Source organism: Aptenodytes patagonicus, chromosome 1, assembly GCF_965638725.1.
Source record: "Aptenodytes patagonicus chromosome 1, bAptPat1.pri.cur, whole genome shotgun sequence".
Classification (NCBI taxonomy): Eukaryota; Metazoa; Chordata; class Aves; order Sphenisciformes; family Spheniscidae; genus Aptenodytes; species Aptenodytes patagonicus.
The window spans coordinates 115602373-115622888 of NC_134949.1; the positions used below are offsets into that span (position 1 = coordinate 115602373).

At 39.0% G+C, this 20516-nt stretch overlaps 1 protein-coding gene across 3 annotated transcripts; it reads right to left on the reverse strand.

The window, feature by feature from the left end:
• Window positions 1-733: 733 nt before the first annotated feature.
• On the reverse strand, window positions 734-20155 carry C1H21orf91 (chromosome 1 C21orf91 homolog). 3 transcript variants are annotated; one of them, XM_076352292.1, is made up of 5 exons: window positions 20076-20155; window positions 19459-19588; window positions 5635-6165; window positions 2239-2301; window positions 734-1776 (listed from the first exon to the last, which is right to left on the reverse strand). In XM_076352292.1, exons 2-5 carry the CDS (start codon window positions 19580-19582, stop codon window positions 1616-1618), a joined length of 879 nt encoding a protein of 292 aa, XP_076208407.1. In that variant the 5' UTR covers window positions 19583-19588; window positions 20076-20155; the 3' UTR covers window positions 734-1615. The 3 variants fall into 3 exon arrangements, with proteins under 3 accessions (XP_076208407.1, XP_076208398.1, XP_076208416.1); XM_076352283.1 differs by having other exon boundaries at window positions 20058-20155; XM_076352301.1 differs by having other exon boundaries at window positions 20089-20136.
• Between the last annotated feature and the right edge of the window lie 361 nt (window positions 20156-20516).

The window sequence follows — 20516 nt, forward strand, 5'->3', positions numbered from 1 at the left end:
TTGCAGTTATGTTAGCACTGTATTAATAAGGTTTATAGACTTGCACATGGAGATTAATCCATCTTCTGACACCTGTAATTAGGGATTAGCTGGTGCACATTTACTTATAGGCCCACTGTGCATACACAAGCAATGACACTACTGATTTCTTCCCCTCCTAAACCACAAAACACTCGGAGACAGAGAAGTTCAAGTCCTCACTCACGCATACTCTCGAGCTGTTCCAAATGCCTTTCAGGACCCTTCCAGAAAGGCATTATGGAAAAAAAAAAGTAAAATTAATCAACCTGTCCTATGTAGTCCAGGTACCACTATAGGGAGGGCCATCAATAAACCTAGTCTGAACTTCGGCTTCCTTCTCAGTTTGATTTTAAAATCAAATCTTAACCTTTCTTCATGCTAGTCATTCTTTCAGCTGAGCTATATAAATTACTCCCTGATTTCACTTGAGGTGATAAAATCAGAAAGCACAAAGACTTCAGTGTGGGGGAGGAAGTTTCTCCCCCCACCCAACTGCTTCACTGCAACTCAGCAATTTTCAGTTACACAAATGCAGCTCTACAAACAGTCTTTTTGGCAAAGATGAACTAAGATTTCTCAGTATGGTAGACTGATAGAAGTTTTAAAAAAGCAGAGGATGTTCTGTTTTATAATGTGTCGTTACTACTTGCATTTCAAAGTGAAAACACTTTATCATAGTCCGATCCAACTTTATAAAAAACTCGTAACAAGATAATGTAGTATTACAAATTTATTTAGTTTCTTTGAAGTAATTTTTCAGCACTGAAAATTTCACACATATAAAACAACTTCAACTTCTATGCATTAAAACCAAAGTATGGATTTTTTTTTTAATTTAAAGGAAGTGCTGTGCCTTTTTTTTTTTTAAACATCTCATGAACCAAATTCTTCAGTTATAAAGCTGATAAAAATAAGTGATGCACCACCACATTTTTTTCATTAACATGTGAAATTCATCTCTTTGGGAAACAAGATTTTTTTTTAAATTGTATCATGGAAGATACAGACCTGAAAAAGGATAAACAATTATACACAAGGCATAAACATTACACTGAGTAGTTCAGACATTTTATAAAGAGATCTGGAAAAGTACCTAAAATAGTGATATTTTATTTAGTATAAAATTTCAATAATAAAATATTGCTCATAATAAATAAGAAAACATGAGTTTCATTAATACTGTTCTCCCCTTAAAGCTCTCTTGGATGTAACATGATCAGACCTGATCAAAACTCAAATTTTTATTTTTCCTCTGTATGAAGGAGGCAGGTTTACAGGCTTTACATCATTCTTTGTTAGAAACAATTTTATTATCAGCAAAACACAGAATTCATTTCAAGGCTCATGCATAGTTATGGGCAAAAAAAAATCCCCAAGTGTGAATAAACGTTCTTACAGTAGATTTTAATATCTAAAATATTTGCCTTTTTAGTTAAAACCAAAGTGGAATAAGACTTCTCATGGATTACGAATGCAAAGAGAAAGCTGCCCAAGTTTCCCCAAAAGCTTCTAAATATCTGTGCAGCTGTACTTAATGGTTATCAAAGCTCTTAGGGAAAGTTAGCTCTATAAGGGGATAGAAGTTGTATCCCCTTTATATGGGGACATTTGATTTCATCCCTGCTCGTCCCATCTGTAGACATGGCAGTTTGGAGTAGTTCTTCAGCAGCTGCTCAATAGCAATATTGCGGACGTTGAGCTCTGAGGCCAAAGAATCCTTTTCTTGGACTTGCTGCGTCAGCTCTTCAAACACATCTGCAAGAACATTATTAGGTTAATGCACTTGGTCCCTGTACTGTCAGAACGTTCAGAAGCAGTGCTGAACATTCCTGTGACAGAGGCACGGACATTTAAGTGGGCTCATGAACCACTTTTTCTGGTTCCAGCACAGCTTGGTGTACGCATTGTAAACTGAACAGGACCACCAGTTTATAGTTTTAGGTGACCTGAGCGAAGGTGGATCAGTTTATAACTCAAAATGAAGTCGATTCCAGTCAAAACACTTAAAGGAAATACTGTATTGAAGTGCCAGTTTGCAATGCCCAAGGAGGTTACATAATAAAAGCACCTAGAAGTTTCTTGTTTTACATGGAAACATGATATACAAGATTTCCATTCAAAACTTACCTGATAAAGCCATTGCAATTTCTTTTTTAAACAAGATCTTTATTACAAGGCAACACAAACCCGAAACAGAGAGTATTGAAAAATTCTCACCCTGGATTTGCTTGAGCAGTTTTTCATTAAGTTGCTTTAACTCTCCAGGAGTCATCATAGTCACTGTAACAATAAAATCTGTTATTACTACTACCGAAGTCACATAAGCATCCCTAAGCAGACTTCCATTTTCTCAAATTGTCATCATTTGCATCCTAATAATCAACAGATGTGTGGCAGTTAAGTGAGAGGCAACATTATTTATCAGGCATTTGTGGAAAGTTTGAAAATTCTCTCTTTTATGTTGACATAGACAAGGATTTACTCCATGGGAAAGTGCCTTCTTCCATGTCAAAAAGCTGGAAACTCAAGCCCTCAAAACAGAAGTGTCCACAATCGGAATTGCTTGTAAATTGCTTGACACCTTTAAATACTTTACCTTCTTCTGACTGCAAAACATGGTTTCCACAGTGTAAACCCTGCAAGTACGTCTGTTTAACTGTGGGCAAGTAGACAATTCTGAGGCAAGTCCTGCTATGTTTGCAAGCCTACAGGAAACGGCTTCTGGACAGAATTTTCAGCACGCGGCTACCTGTTTTGGCTATCAAGTTTTGTGCTTTATGCATATAATAATGGATACAGTTTCACTGAGTAACTCGGTGACAAACCAAGAAGAAACATCCTAGTTCGATACAAATACCAACATATAAAAATAGGTTTACTTCTCACTTTCTTGTGCTGTGTTCCTAGTGATAACTAAAAGACCCTCTGTATCATTCAAAACCCCTTCTGTATCTCAGGTTGTGTACATTGATCATCCTCATCAAAAATATATATTAAACCTCAGAGGAGGGAATTGTAAAAGTATTCTGCGCTGCCCTTGATCAACAACAGCAAGCAGGGAAGCACCGGCCTGCTTCCTAGAAGTCCTTCAGCCCAGCAGTGGTGGGCACAGGTTGGTGCCATGCCTGCTGCTGAGATGCCCTGGGCAGCATGGTGAAGAGTGACAAGAGGATAACAGGGCACTGAAACAAGCTTTAAGACCTTCTAATTTTTAAATTTTGTTTTTAAACAATGCTGCAGCTTAGCAAAGCCCTCACTGCATACTTAAAAACCTGTGCTGCAATCATGCAGCTTTTGTCCAGAGATTTCTCAGTGCAAGAATTTTCTATACTGTAAATTTAAAGCATAAATTCTGAAAAGGGTGGTTTTTACTTGCCCACAGGACTATTTAATTATTCTAAGCCTTCTCTTTCAACCCTTCTCACATCTTGCAGTTGTAGAATATTATCTTTCTCTTGCTATTGCCAAACCAAAGAAGTTGGCAATAGCTAAGATAGCCTACTTGTTACTCAAGACATAAGGCCATTTAAGAGAGAAAGGGATCCACCTTTCTCCTCCAACAGCCAGGTACAGTGGTGCTCCTTCCTACCTTCAGCTATCCATAGAACAGAAGATTCCTTTCTCATATCTTACCATATGTTAACACTTTTTAAGCTCCATGAAAGCCCTGATTGGATTTAAGATAGTAATTGACAGCTTTAAAAAGGAGTTCAAGAATTCCCCCCCCGCTTTCTATACTCAGTGGTAGGATGTTACTTCCCATTTTTTCATAATTTTCATCAACATTTCACCAACTGTAGCAGATAGGCAGGTTCACACATTTCGTGTGTGTGTCAGGACAGGCCTGTTTTGTATCACGTAATTCTGATACAGAAGGGAAAGGGAGAAGGAACAGAACACCAAATTTAAATAAAAGATCATTCTATCTATGGCTGAGGTAAATTACTAAGAAATATTGACCAAGCTATTTAGTCACATTAACGGTATTTTTTTTTAGTAGAATGCTATGTTGTTACAGTGTAGGTACTGCAATAATGTGATACCTAATTCTGGCAGAGAAAGTCTGACTAGGTTTTTCTCCAAAATTCAAAATTTATATAATCATGGAGTCACCAAATCAATGTCTTTTAAAGCTAAATACTGTAAAAGGATTAAAAAACCCCCTTATAATACAAAGCAAAAATGCCTCAAAAGTACATTATGCAGTAATGACAGAAGGAAAAAAAAGTCTGTTATCGTCCTCAAAAGAGCTTTATGCTCCCCCGTCCCAAAAATCAGAGATCAGAGAGAGAAATTCCAAGTCACTAACTTCAGTTAGATAACCCCATAAACCAGGTCAAGCTTTCATAATTCCTCTGTTAACTGCTGTCCTGATTTATTTAATCCCAATTTATGACTCCAGAAGACAGATGGTCAAACAACACAGTATATCTGTTTTGATTTATGGCTTTAAGACTACTAATTCACTACAAATGCAATATGAAGCATCATACAGCAGTTAAATAAAATCCTTTTGTAAAGAATGTGAAATGACTGAACTTTGCAAGGACAGGTTTGTTACTTTGTTAAAAAAAGGGAGCCTAAAGAAACCGATTCCAACTTCTTATAGTACCTCTTTCTCACTCTCCTGGCATTCTGAATTCCATTATTATCTTCTTTTTCATTACCTAATTTTCCACTGAATATTTTACCAGCTTTTTTGTCTCCTTTCTCAGGTCTTTTGAAATTCAGAAACCCTCTCCAATTACCTTTCTCATCTACAGAAGTAAGAGTGGATGTACTCCAGTTTAGGGCCAGGCACTGTTCTAAACGCAGGATGGTAACTGCAGAGACCTCTAGGAACTTACTCCTAACACATTTCATGTAGGCCAATTCCAGAGACACTACAATATCCTAGATTTTTCTAAATACTTCTTTTAGTGACCTTCTTAAATAAGAGGAAAACTTATTTCCTGCTGCTTTCAGTGTCACCACAGTCATCAGAAGAATTGCTCAGGTCTGCCGCTACAGCCTTTAAGAGGACATGGTGGAATAAGGGCCTTCCCATTTTCTTATGCTCAATAAACAAAGAAAAATCATCTAGTAAAATGCACAAGGAAAGTCTGCTACTATTGAGAACGTCTAATTTTTCATGTTGTTTCACAAGTTTGCTCTGCTACCTTACCTCTAATTTCCCCTATCGCTTAGGGCAGCTCTCTGTAAAATGTAACTCAAGGCACCACACAAGTTCAATAAGAGAGTTGTTTTCAGGAGCTTAGTAATCTCCACAGGCAGGACTGTGCAACTGCCAGGACCAACACGTTAAAGTGACGGCAATCAACCGTAACAGTAATTTTTTTTGGCGTAAATTAGGCATGTCCTGTATCACACTGTGGTATAACTAACAGGAAAATTAAAAACACAACCAAACAAAACCCCCACACCAACCATTCCCTCCACACTATTTGCTTAGCCGTGTAGGCTTTTCCTTCACAGATTTTACAGTAACTCCCAACTGTTAAAAGCTGCATTTCAGGCCGTCAATTAATGCCCTGTGGGGACATGAAGTGGTCAAGAGATATTTCCAAGAATGCCCTTGCTTGCTAGGTTGCGTGTAAATAGACATATACTTACGTTCTTCCCTGCTGTACTGAGGATGCCTTCTATGATCACTGGTGAGTGAACCACCTTCAGCTTTTTCAGCTTTCTGGGCTTGGTTGTGATTAGACCAGAAAACACTGCTGCAACAGAAGGTAGCACCTGTTTCTTGTAACACACCAAGTCTGAAATCAGTGGATTCTCTTTGTTCCAAGAGAGTTTGTGAGCAGCTTGAGATGCCTCCAGAATTCCCATCTATCCATTTTGCAGAGTATTTAGGTACTGGGGAGTCAAACTGTGGGAGCAATTTTCTATCAGTCTGTCTGAAGTTAAAAAGCTGGTGTTGGGATGTTTTTGAGCTTTCAGGATCAGAGTCTAAATCCTTGTTTTGTGCGTACTGGATGATCCAGTTAATTTTTTTGCTCAAGATATTTTTTACTTCTGCATATGGACTTTTAGAGAGCTTTGATCGCGGACAGTCCTGATTTGCTATTAAGTGGAATTTTTCAAAGCAGTCTCTATGCCCCCTTAGAGATCTTGTATGTAGAAGATCTGACTTTGGTACTCCTGTAAAGACACAACAGAAGAGAGTTCACTTACCGTATACTCAACTAATTTTTCAAAATCTTTACTCACAAGCAACCAAGAAAACAAAAATTAACTGATGCTTTCCTATTAACAGTCTAATGACTGAAGTAAACCAGGATATGAGACACTCAAATTTTTTGAAATTCCACTCAGTCTTGAGTCCTTAGCATACAAAGTGTTTTGCACACAGTAATCTCTAGTGCAGGACTTACAGATTACCTGCATGTTCCTCTTGGATGATAACACAGATGAAGTAAACTGCTAACTGCGTACATATTGTATCACACCTGTACACAAGTGTATAAGCTGTAGAAGTAAAATCATCCCAACTACATATCAGAAAGTTCTATAGAACAACACTGAAGAGCATTTTGAGAGCAGTCATTCATGCTCCCATCTTCTATGGATAACGTTATGAGCCATCTGCTCAACAAATACTGCAGTGTGCAAGCTTGTGTCATCCAAGTGGTCAAACATAATTCAGACTTCAGTCTTAGTTTATTATTTTGCATTGGTACAAGCCTGTAGCCTAGCTAGAGAAGCAAGTTCTAATACGGTCAACATTTGCCAACATTAAACTGTCCCAAAATTAATTTCATGTAAGATGGATGTTTATTCTCCTCTTTGCTTGTCCTCCTTCAAAGACTATTCATATAGCTACAGCAGGTAACTTACCCAAACCTCAAAGTAATAGTGATTGACATGTTAAAAAGGAACACAATCTGTGAAGATCTACAGTTGGTGAGTGAACACAGATGGTATAAGAAATGACTATTTCAGAAAGTTAATAGTACTCCAGTACAAAATTACTTTCTGCAACTTCAGTGGATATTTTCTTCAGATTCACCTACGCAGCAGATTCAGTATCCAAGTCCAGAATATTGAACAGTTCAACATTTATCTCAACACCCAGTATACTACTTGAGAAGTTCCCAATATAATGAAAACAATTCTGTCAAACAAGTTCCTCACTGCAAATAACAAATAATATACCTGTGAACCACTGGCCGAAAGTGCTCAATGCTTACTAAAGCCAGAATATTTAAATCAACATTTGATAATGTAATTTGATCTTTGAAACACAACATGAACCAAGCTGCAGCCATTTTACCTTTTAGCACAGAAGGAAGTAGATAAAAGTGATTAAAATAAAAGAAAAACCATGAAATGCAACAGGTAACAAAATTTGGTAACAGAGACTTCAATGAGCAATTAGCAGAAAGCTACATTACAACAATTCTCAGTTATATCTGGCTTACCCTCTTAAATTCTTGTGGTAGACTTTTAAGCCCCCCACCCCAAATGATTAACAAGGGATAAGCTGTTTTTAAGTGATTAAATTCTGCAAAATCCCAAACTACTCTCAAAACTAACCTACAAAGATAAAATTCTTAACATGAAACTACTGAAAACAAATCCAAGTACTTAATTTTGGTTATCTCACTTGCTGGTAACTGGTGTTTCAAGTTGGAGAGTTCAAACATTGAGAGTAGCCATTATAAATTTTTGATTTTCCACTCTTTGGGCAGTGTTGAAAATGAAGAGCATTACTGTTCTGGTCGTGTTTGTAAGAGCATACACAAAATTTATGTGGCAAAATGACAAAAAGTGGTAAATGAAAGAGGACAGCGGTGGAATTTATTTTGTTCTTAGCAGCAGGGGAGAAAGGTAAGGTCATGAGAACAGACACTCCTTCTGTACATGAACTAAGCATTAGAACAAACAAAAAACACATCCTAACCAGAGGCACCTTTTAAGAAGGAAGTTCCTGAGCAAAGTACAAAGACAGATGTTGTCTTCATGGGTACAGAGTCAAGATTCTCACTCTACACCTCAAAATAGCTTTCAACCTCTTTCAGCAAATAGACATTCACTAACTTTTGTTAAGCTCTACATGATCTATGGCCCACCTGCAAGGCTATTTTCCCTATCTCTACAGAGACTTTAAAAAAAACCAAAATAAACATTTCTAGTGAAAACAAGGAAAGACAAGTAATTTGTTTTCATGACTTATTAGTACAGTTTAAATATAGCAAGTCTGCTTAACTCAAGTAGCATTATGGAAACCCTTAAATCTTTAAGCCATCAAGGAAAAGCAAACACCGTCAATTGAAGTTACAAGGCATATATTCAAAACATCGCAAACCCTACAAAACCAGACTGATTTGTTCAATGTTATTCGCTTTACCGAAGTGATTCTTCAACATGCTACGCTGCTGATGCTCACAGTGCTTTCTTTTACCTACAGAAAAGGTCATCAGATGGGCTGAAAAGCAAGTTTTATACAATTTTCTATACAATAATGCTCAGGAACCCAGTGAACAATTTGACCGTAAGATGAATGAATGAAGCCAATGTCTTCTGATCACATGACAGAGTAATCCTGTCTACAGCAAATACTTGAAGGTTTGGTGAAGAAGAGGGAAGAGAACTGCAGAAAGCACAGTTAGTAAGTCTGGAGCAAATGCAATTTTGCTCAAACTGTTTCTAGTTCATGGCTGCTAATAGGCCCTAACATCTGTTTTGCTCTCAGGATATCACCCTTCTCCCAACTCAAAAATCAAACATACCCGCCAAGTTCTTACTTCTCCTTATTGTCCCTTGCATCCCCTCCTTCCCCCAAAACTAAGGAAAGAACTACTGCACTCTTTCAATTAAAAAGAGAAAAACTGAATCTTGTAAGTTTAAGGAAATATTTCCAGATCTGGTTCTAGAAGCATGGCCTCTCACAGTTAGGTCCTCTGCCTGGCACATCTGAAGAAGCAGGTCAGACTGTACTTCCTCACATACACACGCTATCACTTCTGGGGCAATCACAAAACACACCTGCACAACAAATGATAGAATACTGTAGTCTCACTTAAAAAAATCCTTTGAGGCTGCTTCATTATTTCCACGAGAACAACATGTTACTTGTCCAATAGGACAAGGGTGTGAGACCACACAAAATAAACAACACACAATTTCATTTATACAAAAAAAGAACAAGTGCAGCATGACTTTATGAAGCCCCATCTAATTTTTACGTCTAAGCCATAAGCTCAAGGTTACTCAAGTCTTTCCTTCTGACAAATTTATCTTTTGAAAAAGTTCTGAACATTGTTAACTTCCTCACTCCAGAAGCATGTTGCTCAAGAAATCTATTTTATCAGAACTCAGTAATATTGGGTATGTCTGAAATTAGCAACTATTACAGAAGAAAAAAATGTTACTTCAAAAGTCTAAGTTTTGCTATTTATATGCCACACATTAGCCATAATGTCACTATTTCTGAACATAGAGCAAGTTATTACAAAACACTTCCAGTACACAATAATACCCCTCCACCCCATGACCAGAATTTATAGCCTTCTCCCAAAAAAACAAACACCAAACCGGTTTTGTACAGAATTGCTAACAGACTTGCTTCAGCTTTCACACAACTGGTTTCGATTTCTACTGTAACAAACACGTGCAAAAACAAAACCAAAAAATCCCAAAACAACCCTCAATCTTTCTTTTGTACTAAGGTGACAATTAGTCCTTTCCTATACAGAGGACGTGAGTAACATCAGCCACTAACCTTCTGGAACTGCATCCCAAGAGCTGAGCATTCACAGCAGCTGCTGTGCCAGCACAAACTAGTAATGACGTACCAGAATTACAGCCAGTAAGAGTGCATTTCTTTGACACAAATCCTTCTGTTGTGAGCAATGCCATCAGCTTTATGAGGCGGAAAAGGTGCCTATTTCTTTTTGGTAAGACTTAATACTCCACTCAGATGATGTCATATTTTTCCCTTCATCACAACTGCAGAAAAATCTACCAGCTGGTAAACTGGCATGAATCAAACAAATGATATATAAAGATGATTCAGTTTTAGAAGACACATTACTTTATTCAACACTATACAGAGACAAATAAAAACAAGGTAAGACTTCCATACATTACAAAAAGTAATATAGTAATTTTGCTAAACAGCTATTGTCAGTTCTGGGGATTTTCACAGGGTTTCAGTTCTGTCTCAATGTTCCTGTTTGTTAATACCCAGCTCAACCTTTTTATTTTTTGGCTGGTTCTTCGAGTCAGCAATCATACAACCATCAACATTTTTTTTTTCTCCACATTTGTAGGTATGCGTACATACCTACATACCCTTGTCTTACTTTCCAAGAATACAATTGCAGACTATGTCCAAGTATGTCCTACCCTTCATACTTATTTTTTCAGAGAAGGAAAAAGAACCTCAAAAAGCAGCAAAAAGCCATAACCATGCAGAGCAGGAAAGTTTTATCTGCGGGGAAAAGAAATCCACCAAAATTCAATAACATCTAGAAGACCATATCTAACTAACTTAAGACAGCAGATGCTATTAGGAAACAAGCTCACACCAGAGATCATTCCTCAAGTGAACAAAATTCACAGGATGATGCCAAATCTCAAGACCAATCATGAAAGAATGTAAGTGTTTACCATCCATTATTTGCTTCTGATTCTGGTAACTCATGTGTCCTAGATGAAATATGAATGGTATCACTTTACTCGGCAGTATCTTTGTATGTTGAGCACTTCTAAGAACAGGGCTGCTTTTTTAAGAGACTAGTATTTATGCAAAAATAATTTTGAATATTTCAATTTGTAAGCTATGCAATGCAGAAACTCTTCCTCTGTACTGGTACAGTTATCAACATAATGAGTTGTAATCCACTCCTGCAAAATAATTTTGTAAATGAATGACTAGCAATCAGGCAATTTATAAAGCAGTACACATTTTTGTAACTTCTAGTTATTCAAAAGTGCAAAGTAGCAGAGAACAGGGAGAGTATTTACCATATAACTAGGTGTGTAATCACATCTCAATAGATTCCACCCCATTTTAAAGCATTTGTACTTGAAAGTAAATCTGTTTCCACCATATTAAAGTTCTGGGGGTTTTTTTGAAGGGAAAAAGTCTACAAAGGCTTTATTTCTGCCTTTGCAACTGATTCTTCGAGAACTACGTATAACTCTTCTTCATGATAAAGATACAGAACTAAGTTGAAATGTTTGCTCACGTTTATATACAAAGATGGCTAAAATAGTTATCTTATTTGGAGATTATAATAATAATGAACAAGTTCAATTCAAAAGGAATGCTCTTGAATACCAAGACTACTTCGTATCCCTTCAAAAAATGTTTTCATTAAAAAAATATCAGTGATCATTAGCCTGCTTGTTTATCCTCCACAGTGGGTTTTTTCAATTGTTTGTTATTCTTTTTTTAAAAACCTTCTTATTTGGTCTTTCAGCTCCATCAGTTGAAAATAATGTTAAAGAAAGCCTGCATTCCTTTCTTAGCGATTTATAATGCAATGCTGGAAACTAATTGTTTTTGCAAGGGTGAGTAACCATAGCTTGAGCAGCTGAAGAGGAAAAAAAAAGCCAGAATTTAAGAGGGAATGAACTAAAATTAACAAGAATACTTCTAGACACATGAATAGTCAATTATAAGTTTGTACTACAACATTCATTAATTAAAGCCATATTAAAGTACCTTTAAAAAATTTACAAATACTTATGGGTAAGATTTATCCCTGACCATAGAGAAAGAAAAAGCAAAGCTGCCTTCTCAGTATAATGCTAGCGTCCACCATATAGCTTCCATAAAAGTATGAAGTACATGTGGTTAAGGACAGTCAAAGGAGAGTGAATGCACTTCACAGTACAAATTTGCATAGTACTGGCAACATGGGTGAAATTATCTGTTTAAGTCAGAACACTTAGAAAAGGTCCACCTCTAGTTTTAGCTAGTTGTGGAGACTGCTTTCACAGCCAGAGAAGAAACACTTCTCAGGCACAATTCACCTCATCCTAAATAGTTAACTCTAGAAAGATTTGTGATAGGCACCCATGCTTTTTCCTTTAATCCTATAAGTAAGCAAGAACCCTTGTGAAAAGCACCAGTCTGTGGCCACCTACTTTAAGAACCCTGGCCTCCACTACATATTCCAGCTGCTGCTCCCCTCAGCTGTCCATCTTGCACACATACAGTACCGCTCTTGAAACAGGGATGTTTAGCCAGCTCATGAAACAGCTCCTGAACTGCTGGTGTCCACTTGGAACACTAAGATCAGACGAACTCAAGTTTGGTTTACCTAGTGTACCGGGCTAAGACCTGCAGCAGATAGGGACATGCTTCACAAGACATTAAATGTTCATGTTCATCTATTTTAAGCCACTGCTGCATACTAGTCTGCTTATTAAGAGTGCTGAAAGAGGGGGGGTTCTTATAATAGAAAAGCAGATCTCAAGACCTGTTCAAAATGCATTAAATAAAACCAGCCCACAGTGACCTAAGACAGCAAGTCATCTACACATCTAAATGACAAGGGGTGGGGAAAACTGATATTCTTCAGTTGTGCAATTCGGCCAACACTGAAAAATGGGATCAATTCGGCCAACACTGAAAAATGGGATCATTAGAGACATGTATCTCCAATACATCTGCCTGACAAGACTTAAAGCCAACTGCTATTTTTAAGTGTATGTACGCAATTTCATTTGAGAGTTAAATCTTATGATTTATTAGATTGGCTAGAAGGAAAATGCCAGTGCCGTTCATTAACTTCCAAAACCAGACACATGGTGAAGACTAGATATTATCTTGTTCATAAATTAAAGTTCTCTCCTCACTTTCACATGATAAAGCCAGTGCATTCCATACACCAGGTATGCACACAAATTATCTCCCACTGCATTTCTGTTAGCTCATTTGTATTTTAGCACACAGCAAAGACATCCTATATAAGACAGAACAGAGATCCAATTGACCCTTTAAACACATTTTCAAAATTAATGTTCCCTATAAACTACTTTACTGTCTAAGAAGAGAGTTTACTACTGTATTAGACGAGCCAATACATTCTGATGAAAACTTTACTACAAGAACTACCATGTTAAAGAAGGCTCACACTTTGTAAGAAAAACCAGTTAAACTGACCTAGAAGAGAGTGGAAGCCATGAGACAATATTTCTGCATTCTGGATGATGCCAGGTAAGTAACATAACTGCTCAATTTACTTGTTTTCATGTACAAACCTCCAAAATTTACACATAGAGAATTCAAAAATGTACTTTTAGAACTAGCCACACAGCTCTACTATTACTCAGCAGTACTTACATGGCACTTCGAAGATTAAGAATAGTATCTCCAACTATGTTTGGACTCGAATTCATAGTCAAGTGGTTTACTGGAAATTGCAGCTAGTTCCACAAGTCCATTCGAGTTTGCAGAAATGAGTCATACCCCTGGACTGCAAATGCTACCTTGAAACAAGTTCTCATTTGCCCAGCCTAAAGGGCAATGATGAAACTTTTTAGCTTTTGTTGCCAGAATAATATATCATATTGGTTATTTCATTAACATTAAAAAAATAAGGATGTGTAATATTTTGGAACAGAATGAAATTAAAACAGCAGTTTCCAATCCTTTCAGCTACATCTTACAACCCATTTTATTTCAGTAAGATACTCTTCTGTAGGGTGTAAGAAAGAAAAGTGAAATTTGAGTGCTTACAGCTTTTAAAAAAAAGTGGTTTAGTTGTTAAGATGAACACAAAGAACAAAGAATGAGGATACTACACAAGATTTTATAGACCTTAACAGGAAAAAAGTTATGCAACAAGACAGATTTGTTTATAGCATCTTTGTCTCAACCTGGAGGCTGGGATGCACCAACCTGATGCTGAAATTGCCTCAAATGCTATGAGTCTATCAGCACTTTAAAGGACCATGGAAATGTAACTATCTTAACATAAATCAGGGGAATAGATGCCCAGTACTTATGCTATCTCTTCTTTTATATAACAAGACCTGGGATACGGACTGTCCTTCGTTATTCAGCTGTTGTTCAACTCTAAACAGAAATGGAAGCAAGCCAGTTTGCTTGTCAGCTAGCATTCTCCAAGATGTTATCGTGGTTAGCAGCATCAGATAAGCAAAAGAGTGAATAAAAATCAGCTCAAACAATCAGATTTTCCCCTTCTATTATGGTTTTGTCTCTGTTACAAACGCTTGAATTTCAGGAAACTCAAATTTTTAAATAATTCTGCATTAAGACATACCAACATAAAACCAGGTTAAGATAGATACATTATCTGACAAATAATGTAAAGCTAAACCATCATTATTAGACTTTCATCTTCGAAACCTTCAGAGGCAAATCCAATGTTTGAACAAATACATTCAAGTATTAAGTTCCTGAAGCTGGGATTTCCACAGGCATTGTCCAGAGGATCACAAAGCATGCGTTAACAAGGGCACATCTGCACTGCACAATGCATTTCCATGTGAAGATAGCTAAACAACTCTAAGCAGCACCACAAGCAGCACAACTGCTTAGCACTCTAGTTGCCGCTGTGTGCTCTGTGAAACACAGGCTAGACGGTTACAGCCTCCTAATAGGAGAATTAGAGCACAGTCAGGTATCTCCCCACAGCACCGCATTCTTACATGGAAACCCTACAACTGGCGTTTCAAAGCAGATTGTAGGGACACCATATTCAGGCAGAGGGGTTTGTTTTGTTGATACATACACATACAGACAGCTTTTATACATACACACATATATTTTTGTGTGTTCATGTATTTTCCCCCCACCCTCCAGTTATAACTGCAAATCTGCTGTTAGTATTATATATTTGCTACCAGAGTTCAGTTAATAATTTTCCCGTATTAGAATGAAATTAAAAGAGAAGAAATTTGTCTCAAACTAACACACAACACATGATTGTCTGGCTTCTGTAATCCAGTTACATATGAATTTAAAACATTTCCTGTTTCAATCCACAGATTACTACTGTGACACCTACTCAGAAAAACAAAACAGTACGCAACAGTCTCTGCTGACGTTCACTTTGCCTGCACAAGGCAAACAAAAGCCAACATCAAACTCCAGCAGACTCACACCACCAGGATATTCTAAACCCCATCCAGAACTTTAAAACCACTGTACAGAATCAGCTTCGTTTCTCAAAATGTTTAGTATTTCATATGTAAGTACTTTGCATATTTTAAACTTTAAGAATCGCATTAATATTCTGCTGTGCTAAATCACTCAAAAATGATCCTTCAGACACAAAAGCTCGTTTTGCAATAAAAGTATTTATCTGCAGCTTAGTCCACTCAGCTTCCCTGAGCATGAATCCTCAAACTAAGTGAGCTGAAGAGCAAGTGCAACAGGAACAAAAATACTGTCCTTTCAAGACACACCACCTCTCCCCCCCGCCACCGTTTAGACTGAAGATTAGCACTACTAAACTCTCCTAAGAATGTTACTCTTTCCCTGTTCAAGAAAGGTTGATGACATGTAATAGGAGAAAGTTTAAACCTGCATCTTGGCTTTCTGTTTCTTCTGTATGCCCATTTTCCCTTTTCTCCTCCCTTTGCTACCACTCTTTCAGTCAACTTCAGAGAAACAGACCTATAATCTATACACAACATCACTCCTCAATAAGCTCTGGGACAGACACCACAGCTGAACTCCAAACTGCACTCAAACCAGTGGTTTCTCCGAATTAACTGAACTTAGTAAGAAGCATAATCACATTTTAGGCTAAGCTATAATTTTATTTCATTAAAAGACTAAAAATCTAGTATTAAAAACAATTATGATGGAGACCTGATTTCTGATAAAAACCATAAAGGTTTTATGACACAGTAACTAACTTCCTCATTCAGAAACTCAGCAGTTATTTAATTAAGGCAGACCATAGATTAAGCTTTCTGTATAGCAGTCTTCTCTGTAAAGGACTATAAGCATAACTTGATTTGTTTTTTAATTATGTATCATTATTGAGCTATTGTCCAAACATAATAAAGGCTACAAAAAACCACCCCAATGTCAGGAAAGTAAAGGCTGAGACACATCACAACACTGATCCAGGAAGAAGTCTGTTGAGTCATTACAGATGGGGATGGTCTCTGATTTGCTCATTTCTAATTACTCGTCTTACTTAATCAAGACAATCAACAACGTTACCATCTACACAAGTAACCTTGTACAGCCATTGAACTCACAGATGTCAGAAGACACAAAGATTCACCTATACTAAACTATAATGTAATTAAGTGCAGCTAAGTAAGTTATATTCCTGTAGTGTTTTGTTTATGTACATTTGAGAAAGTCTGTTTCAGAGGGGGTGCAGGTGGTTAAGCCTTGGGCTAGATCAGTTTCAAGTGCATGGATTTATCATAGACAGCTTTAAGCAATCAGATGCTGGCACAAGGGAAACAAAACTGTTCTCTTGAGTTTTGCTAAAGCACTAGAATATGACACCCTTTTAAAAAAGGAAATTGGGAAATCTACTTCCAGAATTTCATACATAGAATCACAGAACCATTTATGTTGGAAAAGACCTTTAAGATTGAGTCCAACTGTAAACCTAACACTGCCAAGTCCACCATTTGCCCTTGCACATGCATCCGCAATGCTCCCTTCTACCCTGACCCACCTCCCAGCGAGGACTGGATGGTCAGGAAAGATGGAAGAGGCGGTACACGTTCCCCTTAAGTCAGACAGCACTTAACACATGGAAGTTAACAGGGTTCTGCAAACAGTGGGAGTACTTAACCATCCTGCAAGATGCTGAGCTGTGACTAATAGCCTGCCTGTTCTTGAGCAGCAGCTATTTCCTACTTCACTAAGGGAGAAGTTACACATGCACATCAACGCTAAAAATGAGCAAGCCTTAAGCACTGTCCTAGCTGTTGCATGAGTATCTTTTTAGAATAGCCTATTTCACTTCCTGAATTACTTAAAAATATATGTACATGTTTTAATGGCTTGGATTTTTAAATACGATGTTAAATAAAAAGGCAAACTATTAGTGAGAATGACACTTATTTGTAAGTGTGGGATAGCACATCTACAAAGTTGATACAACTTACAGTTGACTCCGTTCAACAAGTAGCTATGTTATAATGCATCTGAACTTAATTAAAATACAAGCAGAAGGTTAGTACGAAAACATCCAGTGTAACATTCTGAGTTAGTGAATTATCCATTTCACTCCCTACCCAGGGCTGCCAACAGATTGTTATTTTAGATGTATATAAATCATAGTCTTTGTCACAGGAAAATACAGGAAGAGTGCGACCATGGATATGGTAAAAGGCGGCTCACATAATGGTTCGGCTAAAAAGTCTTATAATGATTCTTTATAAAGTCACTTACACAACCTCTGCCACCCTTAAGCCTTCTCTCCCTATAAAAGCAGTAACAGTACATCTTTTCAAAGTGGTACACAGAAGACAGAATATCAGACATTGAGGTATTTTGATGCTATAATGACCAAAGATTAATACTTTTCTTTTACTATGCAAAATAAAAGATTAAGAATATAATGGTTCATGTAATTTCAGGTGAGCTTTCATCAGTATTCTGTTCAAGTAGTCTTCTTTTAAAATTAACCGAAAATTTAGAAGATTATGCAAAGTGGTCTGCTGCACAGATTAAGTCTTTACTGTTATCAAGTCTACTTAGAGTTCCAGAAAAAAAAGCTGTTCCAGCTAAAATGCATGATCATTTTGTAAAGTAGTATCCATAACAAGTAACTTTGACAAATCCTCAGCTTATCTTAAACAACGGAGCATAGAAACCATCCAGCAATTTTTTTAATGCATCCTGTTTTATTTGTTTCAACACTTCCAAAACAAAACTAGTTTCTGAATGTAATCAAAGTACTTAATTCTCATTACGGCAATATGTTTTTTTTCTCATTTTAAAGCCTAGAGAGAGAAACATCTTAACTCCATATTGAGAACCATAAGTCTATCATTTTAAAGCAGTAAGAAAACTCAAGCAGACTGACAGGTTGTCTTAGGTTAGATAGTTGTGCTGAGTTTTATCAAAAAGTACCAATACACAAGCATGTCTTTTCTAAACAAAAGCATAAAGCATGCAAATTACTACTGAAGTATGAAAATATTGTTCAGATTAAAATATACTGCCTCTAGGAGCAAGAAAGACCTTAAAGGCATCACTTTTTTTTTTTAAAATCAAAACACAGTACTGAGTCAGTATTTAAAAGTGATTCCAACTTGCTAATGCATTTTTCAGACTTCTGTAAGGCAAGAACAAAATTTTATTATCTATACAGGCATTAAAAGTCAGATGCATAATAGAAAGTGTATAGAATACATATCCTTACAGCCCCCTACATTCCAGTCAGTTTTATGCTTCTAGGGTTCAGAATAAGCAACTAGATCACTGGGTACAGTGCTCATATCTCATAGCACATTACCCTTAGAAAGACTTGATTTTAAGACCTTTAGTGTACTCTCATATGTATCAGAGACACAACAAACCCTGTTGTCATCAAGAAATGGGACTATTCACGTAACAGCATTAAGATCTTCATATTCAATTGCCCCATACCAATATAGATTACTCCAGGTCGTCACATGCATGTACAATTAGCAAATACCACTTTATATAACCGGAACAAATTACTTTGTTGCCCCAAAAATCAAGCAGCAATATTTATACTTTCAAAAAAATCCTTATTTGACTTAAAAAAGGGACGTTAACTAGTCTACTGCTCATTCATGCCCAACTCTTGATTCATACATGAAGAGCAACAAGATGAGGAAATTCTTCAGCAAAACAAGGTTTGAAATTCCAAAAATACCATTTTGGAGGCCAGAGACGATGCTTACAAGATTAGTCTTTTAAAAGATGGACAAAATTCCTACTTTATAGTTTGCAAACTTTAAGAAGCTTTGACAATGAACCCAGTTTTATCATATTACATGTATTTTCACCTTATGAAAGCAAAAATAACTCTCTGATTATTTCTAGTGAAAGTAAAACATTCATCTGCTTCCAAAAAAAACTATTATGCTTTAAAACTTGCAATTTAAGTAAGTTTTATACACAGACCCCTCTAACTATTGAAGAAAAACCCTGAATAAAGGCAGAACAAAAACTTCCGATCTGAATTAACACCAGAGGTCTAATACCAGAAGGTGAAATTAACACCAGGGCATTTCAGGAGCTCTTGAAGGGGTGTGTGTGTGTGTACACCTTTACATCTGGAGGAGCAGGCGCTAGCGCACCTAGGGCACCCACCTTTACTGGAAATGAGCTATTTCGGAACCTAATAAAGTAGTTTGGCCAGCAAGAAAACTTTCAAAATACACACGTTTTCAAACCTAAGCCTTTATGAAAACTTTCAGAACTCAACCTGCCTTCAGCTCCAAGCTAAGCTGTCTACGAACGAAGTTCGCACAAGATGACTCGTATGAAAACGTTACCTTCGATGTTCAGCTCAAAACAAACGTGGCAGAACGACAGCGTTTCCTTCTCGGTCCCCAGCTTGCAGATGCTGCAGACGTTGTCATCGTCCAGGTCGATGCTCACAAACTGCTCCTCGTTCATCGTGCCCTTGGGGGGGGAGCGGAGGGGGCGACAAGGGACGGGACCGTTATTTCAACCGCCAGCGAGGCGAAGCACCGGCCGCCCCGCGCCTGAGGAGGCGGCAGGCAGCACCACACGCCGACCCCAGCCGCTACTCCGGCCCCTCGCCGAAAGCCCCGGCCCGCCCCGACACGCCGGGCCGAGGCGGGGGGGGGGAACGAGGAAGGGAGCGTCCCGGGAAAGTTTCTGCCTCAGACTGCGGGGGGCAGCGCCCAGGCCGCACGGCGGGGCCGGCAGGGACCGAGCCCTCCCGCCGCCTCCCCGCCCGCGCACCCCCTCCCTCCCCCGGACTCTGCCCCGTCCTGTCCCGTCCCGCTCCCCCCCTAGCTCCATCCTCAGGCTCCTCGTTCCCCGCTTCTCCGCGCACCGGCGACGCAGACGCTCCGCCACCGCCAGAACCGCGACGGCGACGGCCCCGGCCCCCGGCCCCGCTCACCGCCGTGCCGTTCCGTACCGCTGCCGCTCACCCCAGCGCCGCGCTCCACTATTGTTCCGCCGCTGGAGCTCGGCGCCAGGCACCGCCCGCCGCTTCCGGCCGAGACCACGGCTCCTGCGGGACGGGGGGGGAGCGGCGGATCCTGGAGCCGCGCTCCGCCGCACCTCGGCGGCTGGCGTCGCCTCAGAGCGGGGCAACGAAGGGCGGCGAGGCGGGGCGAGCTAGCGGCTGCCGCCTGCCCGCCCCTCCGTGCGGCCACAGGGGCCGGGAGCTCCCCGGCAACAGTTGGGCTCTCCCAGCGCGCGGCTGCGGTGCCTCCCCCGCGCGGGGGAAGAGAGGCGGGGCGAGGGGGGGCGGTGAGGGGAAGTCCGCCCGGCGCCGCGGCAGCCCCGCCCCCGCGGCACGGCGGGGCGCGCCCGCCCCGCCCCCTCGCCCCGCCCCGCCCCGCCCCGCCGCGGG

What these genes read in the sequence shown, in the direction of transcription:
- C1H21orf91 (XM_076352292.1), bottom strand. Translation starts at nt 19,582, where the DNA reads ATGAACGAGGAGCAGTTTGTGAGCATCGACCTGGACGATGACAACGTC. An exon ending in TTTTGAGCTGAACATCGAAG is followed by an intron (nt 6,166 to 19,458) that starts GTAACGTTTTCA and finishes GTGTCTTTACAG; the next exon opens with GAGTACCAAAGTCAGATCTT. An exon ending in TCAGTACAGCAGGGAAGAAC is followed by an intron (nt 2,302 to 5,634) that starts GTAAGTATATGT and finishes TTATTGTTACAG; the next exon opens with TGACTATGATGACTCCTGGA.